The 12,570-nt window shown below is 33.1% G+C and overlaps 1 protein-coding gene across 1 annotated transcript in view; it reads left to right on the top strand.

The window, feature by feature from the left end:
* The first annotated feature begins 2,366 nt into the window (after positions 1 to 2,366).
* Positions 2,367 to 12,570, top strand: part of LOC139502788 (cyclin-Y-like protein 1) — a 43,892-nt gene continuing 33,688 nt past the window's right edge. The window contains exon 1 of the mRNA XM_071292370.1: positions 2,367 to 2,893. Coding sequence (XP_071148471.1) covers positions 2,695 to 2,893 — 199 coding nt within the window. The 5' untranslated portion in view covers positions 2,367 to 2,694. The remainder of the gene's footprint in view (positions 2,894 to 12,570) is intronic.

Genomic DNA, 12,570 nt, shown 5'->3' with positions numbered 1-12,570 from the left:
GGTTACGTTCAATATAGAAGCTACATAGATCTAAATATGCCTGGAGCTACATAAATATTTGACTACTGAACGTGTAGCTAGCCTAGAATAGTGATCACGTTCAGTAGAAAAAAAATCGAGGTGTCCTATATATGTAGCTGCTACGATATTGAACGTAACCCATACAGTTACACACGCAGGTACACGTAATTTAAGATTGTGAGAAATTTTTATAATTTTTTTTTTTAAATAAATCAAAATGCCAAATAGGCTTGTAATTTTGTATTTATGACGCGAGTTGCGTTTACATAAGATTCATCAGTGGTGTTCAAATAAAACAGATTAAAATGCCAAATTAAGGACGAAGTTGTACAAAGCATCGAGGACCGAAAGTCCCGTAGGTATGCCAAATCCAGGGTTGCATTTAACATCCTAGCAGCTAAATAATTCTACGTAGTGCTCCGTAGATTTATGACTATTGAACTAGTAGCTAGCCTAGCTGCTATCAAAATTTATGTAGCAGCTAGGCAAACTACACGTTCAATAGTCAAAAATCTGCGTAGCCCTATGTAGCCGCTACGATATTGTACGCAACCAAGCTGACTAAAGTTAACATATCTATATAGTGGGTCGAATATGAGGGTCTGAATTGGGTTTACATGAGTAAAAGTGCTGTACAAAGGGCAAACACTGTAAAGAATAGAGAGAAAATTAGTCCCAAAATATAGAATAGAGCATAATGGAGTGCTCAATTATAAGAATTGAATTTTAAAAAATAAGAATAGAGAAAATCTGTCTCCGGAAAGATTTAAAAATAAAGAAAATCTGTCTTAAAGATTTCAGAATAGAGAAAATCTATTACATAAAAATAACATAACGGTACCAATTTTCCTGCACCAGATGCGCATTTCGACAATACATGTCTCTTCAGTGATGCTCGTGGCCAAAATATTTGAAATATAAAGCTTATATAAAAGATGAAGAGCTATAATCCAAAAGGTCCACAAAATATAGCCAAATCCGTGAAAGGAATCAGTGCTTTGCTTGAGGGAGATACATTCCTTAATTTATAATAATTTCTATCATTTTGTAACAGCACATTTTATAATAACACAAAACAATGATCTAAAAGATTTTAAGAATAGAGAAAATCTGTCTAAAAGATTTAAGAGTAGAGAAAATCTGTCTAAAAGATTTATGAATAAATAAAATTTGGATAAAAGTTTTTTTTCTGTCTATGAAGAAATAACATAAAAAATTTGGTGCACACTGAATAACGCGCGTAGCGAGTTATTTAACAGTGTGCACCACATTTTTTATGTTATTTCGAATAGACAGAAAAAATATTACAGTCATTTCTTATAATTTAATTCTAAATTCCATTTTAAACCGTAGAAAACCATGAAAAAAACGTTGATGACGTCACGGTTACATGATATTATGTCTATGGGCTGATAACAAAATAACTTCAGCCAATCAAAAAACGTGTTACATCCAAAATTAAATTATTTAAGAATAGAGAAAATCTGTGTAAAAGGTATAAGAATATAGAAAATCTGTCTACAATATTTAAGAATATAGAAAATCAGTCTAAAAGGTATAAGAATAGAGAAAATCTTTCTAAAATATTTCAGAATAGAAAAAATCTGTCTCAAATAAATTAAGAATAGAGAAAATCTGTCCAAAAGATTAAAGAATAGAGAAAATCTGCCTAAAAGGTTTTAGAGTAGAGAAAATCTTTTGTGGATAGTTGTCTCATTGGCAGTCATACCACATCTTCTTTTTTTTAAAAGAATAGAGAAAATCTGTCTAAAATATTTACGAATAGAAAAAAATCTGTCTTAAAGATTTTAAGAATAGAGAAAATTTGTCCAAAAGATTTAAGAATAGAGAAAATGTGGGTAAAAGGTTTAAAAAAAGAGCAAATCTGTCTACATTATTATAATGCCGTATCTGTATATATATATATGTATTTGTACTTTGATTGGTACATGTATAATCATGTTAAGGCTTTTATACACGGTGGGGAAGTGAGCCGTTGTTATGGGCGGTGTTCTTGTTAGTTGAAGGTCGGTCTTAAATGCCTCTACAGAGCCTACAGAACCTGCATGCACAATTTTATCTGGTAGTTCAGTATCAGTAAACAAAATTGCTAGATTATTAAAACTGAAGTCGTTGAAAAAATTTGTTTCATGAATATTTGGATGAAGAAATTAGTTCAAATTCTTTTTGATGGAAAATTTTATAAATAGTATGAAGCAATAAGGAAAATTACTGAAAAGCGAAAGAATTTTGTTTAAACTAAAACTCATTCGAATTTTCCAGCTAAAATACTTTCGTTAATTTTGTCCAATCAAAACGCATTATAAATTAACTGCATTACAGTTGTCTGGACCACTTCCGACATTTCCGTCGTTGTGATGTTGAACAAATGAAGGATACTAATAATTTATCTGAGCTAAATTGGGTTCAAATAGCATAAACACTGTACCTATAACCACACAAATTCAATAGGTCAACATTATTTTCCCAAAAAGTAAACTGCTTTTTAATTCATATTGATGATTCACACAGAATACCAACCCGGCACGAGCATCTTTTTGGGTGCGCTGGTTTAGAAAAATCAGCTGATACCAAAGAACTGACAATATATTGTTAACCATGATACATGGTCGCCATGAAGTAACTTTTAAAGTATAGTAAATAACAGTATAGATGGGGAATAAGCAATCGTGCTGTTCATTTGGAGGGTCCAAGCCTAGACGACCTGAGGATGCATACAGGACTTCAACCACACCTCAGTCTGCTAATCACAGACAAGATGATGTACGTGTGACGTTAACACACAATAACCTGAGTACACCTTCTTTGTCAGCGGTACCACACATTAGTGACAGGGAAATCTTACCTGAAGGTATTGAACATATGTCACACCCTATAATTAGTTTTTAAAACCTGACACCTTTACTTGAAAATATCCAGCTCTGTTCGTCCAAAACAATATTCACTCCCTTAGTGCACCATTTTTTAAATCTTACTACTCGTGTACCTGCTATCATAAAAAAGGAAAATGTTGAATGTTAATTAAACAGACAAATCATACATGTAAACAAATACAATGATATAAAGGAAATCAATCAAAAGCAGGGATCTCCATGGATGAAAATTGAACCATGGAGGAACTTTCACCATTACAAACCTTGTCTACGCTGTACAGTGTAGCGCGATCGGAAGTATTTTATCCCTCCATACAAGGAATGGTGAACATGCTAATTCATTGCTTATTTAAATTATATTTATTTGAATTTTCATTATAGAATTAGAAGTATCAATATTTTCATTTATTGCCGTTTTTAACCATTCAAATGCCAAGTCTTCATGGTCCCCCCTTAGTCGAGAATGACCAAAAGCTGTCATGAAGGTCCCCATGCAGATTTCTTTTATTTTTGGTAATTGTTATGGGGGTTAAAAATCATCTGATGTGGAGCTTATTTTTCGTGGACACTGTCAAATTCAGAGCCCATTACCGGTATGGCTGATTTGCAGCAACAACAAATCAATTCGTACGGGTTATGTAAAAGGTTAAAGAGATTTGTAAAGCAAACGTTGACAAATGAAAAGGTTTTTAATGACTTTATCTGGAAAAATTGATGCTGTGCAACATGCATCTTTCGAGTCTGAATAGAAACCGGAAACGCGGATGTATCAATTTGATTGTAATATACGAAATGAATTCGGAATTTAGATACGATATTTCTTTACAGGAAATATTTAAGTTTTCACTTTTAAACTTTTAAAGTAATTCTAAATTATCGTTACAGCAGTACTCGAGTTATTTGCGATGAAATAATATTTACTGTTTTGCGTCTTATTTTGTACTTCTTAAAAAAGGGGGATGCTGATTGCGTAATTCAAAATAAAGCACGTGTTCGACTTGTTAAACTGTTTTCTTTGTAACTGGATTAATTTATTAATTTATTTATTTAATCTAAATGATCATAATCATTTGCTGAAACTTAGTTGATTACTTCGACAAATGGATCGTCTATCCTCAGATAGTATTCTCCTGTCTGGTTTGTTGATCTACCTGTACAAGCTCAGGTACAAGTAATTAGCGATCTTAATCCGGATATCCCTCAGGCGTTAGAACTGTATTGGATTATAACATAAAAAGCCTAAGGGTTATGCAATTACATGCATTTGATTATAATTGATAAAAAAATGGCGTCGGGCTACAAAAAACGATGAAGTTTTGAACGATGGCGGAAGACAATTTAACGATGGCGCAAGACAATTTAACGATGGCGCGAGTCATTTGACGATGGCGCAAGACATTTGAACGATGGCCGGGCTCCATCGTTAAACAGGCCATGGAGATCCCTGCAAAAGATAAGAAACCAGTATTAATGCAGAATGAGTTTTTCATCACTGAGGCTACAACCAAAAGGGGATTTTAACCCTATTGCTGCCAGTTGTTTTTCAAGGTTGCATTTTATGTGCCAGAAAATGTGACAACTCTATGTCTGAAAGTTAACGTTAGATGTCCAACAATGTCATCAGGGCTATTCCAGTAAAATTTACCTAGGAGGGGCGGAACGCCGACGATATTTTTTTCCATAGGTGGGGGGTTATCAACATAATTGTATTCTGGAGGGTGGTGGTCCCGATTTAAATTCATTTCTGTTGGTGGGGGGTTTCTGAATGATAGGTTAAACATATTGTTCCCCCTGTTATGAAGGAAGATTCTCCTGAAAAGGTCATCCGACTGCAAATAAAGTTGGCAGACCACTAATTTTAAGCGTCCGTTTGTGTTCTTGTCAAACCAGTGATCGGGAAGGACGTGCCTCCTGCGCCTATAGCGCATATTGACAAGAAATGGCGCATACAGTGACAAATGTAAGCGCCCACGTGGCGCACGATACTTTTCACTTCGTTTCGAAACGTTTAGATATCGTCAAATGAATTTCCGATCGTGTTCCATGCCGCCATGTGTGTGTACACAACTGTGTAATGTTCCTCCAATAATAGGAGCACCTATATATTTTTGGGAAGTCTCGGATGTTTACCTATGATAATAGAACCATGCGACTTCACGTCTCGGGTGTTTTCCTATTGTAATAATAAAACCATGCGGTCTAACTGATAACCCGAAAAACGTAATTAACCATCATTCATGATATATATTTTTTTTATAAACAACTTTAAATTTGTTAAATTTGGCTAGTACAGACGAGATTTAGCCCTTATAATAATCTCATTTAGTTTAGCTTGCTATTATTTCGATTGAAGAACCCCAAAGACTTTTTAGGAATATAGTTTTTGTCTCCATAAAAGACGCTTAACTGTCCTTGTCATTTTTAGCTCACCTGGCCCGAAGGGCCAAGTGAGCTTTTCTCATCACTTGGCGTCCGGCGTCCGGCGTCGTCCGTCGTCGTCCTGCGTTAACTTTTACAAAAATCTTCTCCTCTGAAACTACTAGGCCAAATTTAACCAAACTTGGCCACAATCATCATTGGGGTATCTAGTTTAAAAATTGTGTCCGGTGACCCCGCCAACTAACCAAGATGGCCGCCATGGCTATAAATAGAACATAGGGGTAAAATGCAGTTTTTGGCTTATAACTCAAAAACCAAAGCATTTAGGGCAAATCTGACAAAGGGTAATATTGTTAATCAGGTTAAGATCTATCTGCTCTGAAATTTTCAGATGAATCTGACATTCCGTTGTTAGGTTGCTGCCCCTGAATTGGTAATTTTAAGGAAATTTTGTTGTTTTTGGTTATTATCTTGAATATTATTTTAGATAGAGATAAACTGTAAAAAGCAATAATGTTCAGCAAAGAAAGATCTACAAATAAGTCAACATGACCAAAATGATCAGTTGACCACTTTAGGAGTTATTGCCCTTTATAGTCAATTTTTAACCATTTTTCGTAAATCTTAGTAATCTTTTAGAAAAATCTTCTCCTCTGAAACTGCTGGACCAAATTATTTGAAACTTGGCCACAATCATCATTGGGGTATCTAGTTTAAAAATTGTGTCCGGTGACCCCGCCAACTAACCAAGATGACCGCCATGGCTATAAATAGAACATAGGGGTAAAATGCAGTTTTTGGCTTATAACTCAAAAACCAAAGCATTTAGAGCTAATCTGACATTGGATAAAATTGTTAATCAGGCGAAGATCTATCTGCCCTGAAATTTTCAGATGAATTGGACAACCTGTTTTTGGGTTGCGGCCCCTGAATTGTTAATTTTAAGGAAATTTTGCTGTTTTTGGTTATTATATTGAATATTATTATAGATATAGGTAAACTATAAACAGCAATAATTTTCAGCAAAGTAAGATCTACAAATAAGTCAACATGAACGAAATGGTCAATTGACCCCTGTAGGAGTTATTGAACTTTGTAGTCAATTTTCAATCTGCTTCCTTTGTTTAATATTCACATAGACCATTGTAGACCAAGGTGAGCGACACAGGCTCTTTAGAGCCTCTAGTTTGGTCTTTGGCTCATTTTGACATTTTGTAAACATGACTTCTTCAGCGATTTGTTGTTTTGTTCTATGAATTAATGGTACTCTATACTGTTATTCTTGTCACCGTGATGAAGATATAATGATACAAGAAGTGCAGAGGAATTGCCTGAAATGTCCTCTGATACGGAACGTCTGGAATAAGTATGGTATCGACGAAGACCCAAATTTAATGTAAAAAAAAACCAACATGAACATGAACAAGGCAACAGTACCAGTTTAAACATTGTAAATAAAGGTTAACTTAAATATTGTTGCGGTTGGAAGAAGTTATTGTATATTCATTGAAATTGAAATGGCAGAATTTGCTGTACTTAAATCTCTTTCCTTGCAAAGAATATGTCCTTAATAAGGTGGACTGGCCAATTCTTTGCAATTTTTGGCCCAAATAATATTTTATTGCATACAGTTTATAACAACTTCAAGTACCCTCTCCCTTGTATACCGTCTCCCCACAAAAAATTATGTGTGGGTGACATCCAAACTATGCGGTCCATAAAAAAATATTTATATTTGGCACAGACAATTAGATTTTTATTGCGCATGTTGCGTGGGTGGTATTGAAGGAAAAAAATGGCCTAATTTTTGCGGAAAAATATGGCCTTGTTACACAGGAGAGTATATCATCTTCCTCAACATTTGCCTATTGAAAAAAAAAATGTATATAAGAAATACAAAAAATAAAAAAAGAATTACATTGTGCCTACCAAAAATATTTTATGGCTCAAACTAAACTCTGAAACATCAAATGGTTGGTGCCAACCAGTTTCCCCACCTGATGAATATGTCGTACCTGAAAATGTTATTGACAGTTTTAAAAATAAAATGGGCCATAATTAAAATCGCACCCCCTTTTTCGGTCACTGTGAGCTATTGCCGTCATGTTGCATCTGTCGTCTGCTGCTCCATAACATTGTTACATGTTTCATTTTATATTTTAATAGCAACATAGCTAGTATAAAAAAGAAGATGTGATATGATTGCCATTGAGACCAGAGGCGGATTTAGGGGGGGCCAGGGGCCCCCCCCTTTTTGGATGCACTGAAATAGATAAACCAACAAATTTTACATTTATTTGACAGGATGCAACATTTTTGTATACTTTAAAAAACTAGCTAACTTTTATTTTTTTTCTCTAGGTAGGGGGTCTTGGAAGAAAATACATGTTCTAGGTGGGGGTGTATTTTTTTAATCTTTTCCATAGGTGGGGGGTAAAAAAATAAGTGGCGTTCCACCCCCCCTGGATAATTTTTACTGGAATAGCCCTCATTCGATGTATGATGACTGTAACATTCTGGACACATTGAATAAAAACATAACATTGTTATTGATTTTTTATTTGAAAAAGATACAGCAAAAAAGCTTATAAATTAAAACTGACATATGTCCCTCCCGCACTGTGTGAGTCAGTGTGGAGTTTGTACACACATGTGTCCATCTGGCATCAAGAGGGTTAAAGGTTTTTTTCAACATTAATTTTCATATGAATTTTGCATACATGTAACATTTAAGGCAGATTTTACAGCATTGTGTTCTGTCTCCTACTTTCATGTTGCTAACGTGATGGATACAAAAATGAAGGTGTACTTTATATCAAATGAATACACAAGAAAACAAAAATGAGTAACGTTAGCGACATTTGGACATGTCACATTAGCAACAACATCTTTAAAAGTTAAAATGTATGCACACAGTGATGTTTAATATATGCCTCGAGTAATAAAGTTGTACAATCTGGTTTAAAATTCCTAAATATACAGAATGTCATTTGCAGGTGTACTTTATATCAAATGAATACACAAGAAACCAATTCGTAATATTAGTAACATTAGCAACATCTACTATCATGACATTACTTGATTCAACGTTTAATTGCGAACGTCTTTTTGATGGACAGAATACATTTAAGGTCCTCTTGTAACGATATTACATACAACTTACCTTCTTTATGTTCTTTGCTTCCCCATCATGTGAAGGAACTGACTCCGAATCAAAATCTGCAAAAAGCGATATTGTAACTACTATACAGGAGAGTTACAGATCTAAATATATATTGCTCACGTGACACTGATTTGGATGGAAACGTCGAGCAGTAACGTTTGCAAAAAAATAAAACAGCCAATGATATTGATTCCTTAAGTCCTTTGACCCCCTAACGTCATCCAAATTTAATATGATTGCTATTTTCAACTATAATAAAACCCGGGATAAAAACAACTACAATGGGCTGTCTGAGAACCAACAAAATAATTGCGATCGTGACATACCACAATGGATGGAAAAGACGTGACGTTCGCAATAATATTATTAAATTGCCTTTTTTAGCCTTTCCCAATAAAAATCTGCTTTAAAGTTATGATTAAAACACAAAAGAAGACTTTTTATTAAAATATAAGTTGATGTTATTAGCCATTAGGCTCCACTTATGAATAATACTTTAAAATTCCACTCCAAATAAGCTAGATGTCAGTCAAGTAAGTCATGATGTCTATTCCACTATTCCATGTCCAATATTTTGAAATTGAAAACCCTCTAATTCTAACAAAAAACACAAACACAGAGTAAGGCCAATTAGAAATAATTGATAGATTTTCATCCCCGCCCGCCCCTATGAAATTGGCCCGCCCCTAATTTTTTTATTTTATAAAATTTACAATTTCCGGATTTTGTTCATTTCCGTCACTGGTAACTGTTTAAATTTCGTTTCATTCGAAGCTTCCTGTTTCAAATTTCGGTTTTGTACCTCGAGTAAATCTAACCAAAATGATTAAGTCGACATATTCTGCTGCTCTCATGATGACAACATCATCTTCTGAAAGTAAATATTGATTACGAGAATGACGTAAAAATATTCGTGTTACGAGAAACACTCTGTTTCCAAGACCGCAAATCGGGGTATGTCACAAATTTCTGTGATTTAATAGAAAACTGTGGATTTTTTTATTTATGCAATGGCTTTGTGTCAGGAAATTTAAACTGTGAATGATACCCAAAGCACAAGAATCGTGGAAACCATTGATACAGAAAACATGACTGGATTAAAGATATTGAAACACAAGCACGAACTTGTTAGATTTATGACCGTATTTTGAATTTAAAAAGTCGACAAACATACGCATTTTATTTTTATGTTGACAAACAGCAAATGTCTGAATACACACAAAAGAGTCATTAAACAATACTTTTTTTTTTATTAAGTTCATGTTTTACATGATAATTATAATTTTAGCTTGCATAAGTACCAACCCTATTATTTCAACACTATTCGAGTTTTCATTTTATTATGTACTCATAATAGATAATAAATGTATTGCATACCATTGCATTTGCTTCATTTTAATGGAATACAAACCATCGTTTAGAAACCCAAATACATTTTGTGAAGGTAGTCCAACTGAAGAGAGCATTTCTCACACATTTTCGTTGTTTAGTTTTTAAAGCCACAATTAGATAGTATAATTTATTTATGGATTTGAAAAATTATGTAAGATTCCTCATACTTGAGTATACATGATATAAGCTTATCATTACACTTGCATATATAAATAACTCGTCACAAAAGGGTTTCATATGAAATAAAATTTAAAAAATAAAATCCTCCCACCCGCCTATTATTTTTAAAAAATTTGGATGAAAATCTACTAATTAATTTTAGTTGGCCTAATTTTTATTTTTATTTACTCAGAAAGACACATTTTATTCAATAACATAATGCATTACTTCATTACACAGTCTGTTTCACAGTTTCAGCAATTCCTTTTTTGATGGATACAAAAAAAACAATACTTCCAGTTCCTTCTTATTGTAAAATCTGCCATAACCATTCTCAAAAACTAAAATAGGTATAGGGCTCATCGCACAATAATCTTTGGACTAAAATTGAGTGTAAAAGAAACGTTCAGTATTTCAAAAAAAATTCTCCTTAGATTTTTTGTGAAATGAGCATGATGACACATGGATGAGTCACAAATATTGTCATATAATTAAGATTACTAGAAATGATTAGATTTTCTTTTAATGATTTAAAATGAAGTGACATTCTGAAAATGTAAACTTGGCTCCTTAAGCATGTTTAGTGTTTTGTGAATTATTTTAACATGTTTAAAGAAATGAATAATATATATTGTCATGATGAACAAAATCCAAGTTTACTCATTTATCATGTCTAACATGTCTAAGATTTATAAATTAAAGGGGAAGCTTAGATAACAAGATTATTAAATAAGCTGTGTAACCCCAATTAACAGTAAATTACATTGTATATATGTATATAGTTAACATTTTAATCATTCAATCGCAAAAACAATTTGTCATTTAGAAAATTCACAAAATTTTATTCATGACAAAATAAACATGATGAAAAGTAGGATACATTTATCTTAACAATAATGAATAGTTCAACCAGCATTGAAAATAAAAATAAGGTGTGATACAGTGCAGGAACCCAAGTGGTGAAGTATGGGGTGAACATGTGTTTTCAGAGCGAATTGAACCCCACTTAACAACAGCTAAAGGATATCCCTTCAAGGCCATAAAAAAGAATAGGTTTGTTTGCCCAAACCCTACCTACCCAGAAAAAAACTGCCTACTCAAATTCTCTTATTGTCCTGATTTGAAGAAGTTTTTTTTTAATCAGATAGGCATGAAGACTAATAAACACCCAATACTTCAATTTCTTTTTTTGAAAAAAAAAAAAGAAAATGCCTACCTACCTACCCACTGTCTCAACCTTTCGGTAGGGTTTGGGCAAACCAAAATATTTTTAATTGTGGCCTAATTTACAATGATTTAAGATTACTCAGTTGAACAAAATTGACAAGTGACAACTTGGACAATGAAAATAAACATTCTCGTATTAAATGACCAAGGACTAACACTGTGAATGATAAAATGAAATAAATACTACAATCATTGAACCTTGGACAATGTATAATTGCTTATAAATTAGTTAACAGAGTGCTCTCCTTGTCTTTCTGTCTGTCACGCCATGTAGGTCCCAAAAAACTGGTTTCATTTCTCTTTAGTTTGACTCCACCAAATATTATAAAACTTATACACAAAACACTAATCATGCTAATCAACTTCAAGTTCAAAATTGGGTGGCATCACTCTTACCGTTCTTGAGTTTGGCCCTTTAAATTTATAAACGGAAAAATTGCTCAATGTACAGTCAGGGGACTTACTTAAACAAGTGATTTTCTAAATCACTGATTCAAGTAACATTATTTCCATAAAGCTTGGAAGTTAGAGTTTTCTTTCTTTAATAATCACCTATTTAAGTAGCACAAACTAATCACTAGAAGAAGTGATTTCATTTTATTGTAACTTTAAATATAGAATACTAATGATCCAGGGACTAATTATGTTTCTAAACTTATCAGAACCAACATCTGTGTTGTCTAGGATGACCAGGTCATTTCAGGTGATGACCTTGTACTGAATCTAGGATAATGACATAAAAATCACTTGTTTAAGTATCAGACCTCAATTTCCTTCCCAAAAATCACTTCTTTGAGTATCAGTCTTTTAATAACCCCCACTTATTTCATCACCCCCGAACAGTGAAATTTTTATCGCGAACAGTAGAATTTTATTACATAATCTTAAAGATGAAACCTTGAACTTCACAGGAAAAATACTCCCACTGCTGTGAAAAATCTTTTAAGAAAGTATCAGTTCATTATGTAAAGCCATTATTATAGCATTTTTTCAACTAAAATAGAATTTTCAGCTAAATCATAGTATCAAATGCATAAACCTTGCTACTTAAAAGAAGCAAAAAGTTCATATTTTTTAATTTTACTAACTAAAAGATATTATTTAAACCTATATGTGTAAAATTTTAAAAACTACAAAATCCCAATTTGTGACAAAACCTCGAATTTGCTACTCAAATAAGTGATTTAAAAATCATTTAAAAATCACTTATTTCAGTAAGTCCCCTGACTGATGTATTGTCATGATTGTCTTTCTAACTTTTTTGCCCCAATTGCAACATTATCATGATTATAATGGTATAAAACTTATGCTGATAATCACAAAACAATCTTATCT

The sequence above is a fragment of the Mytilus edulis genome, chromosome 14 (genome assembly GCF_963676685.1).
Source record: "Mytilus edulis chromosome 14, xbMytEdul2.2, whole genome shotgun sequence".
NCBI classification, from domain to species: Eukaryota; Metazoa; Mollusca; class Bivalvia; order Mytilida; family Mytilidae; genus Mytilus; species Mytilus edulis.
Note: the sequence above shows the minus strand (reverse complement) of the source record. Positions and strands in the feature narration are given on the sequence as shown.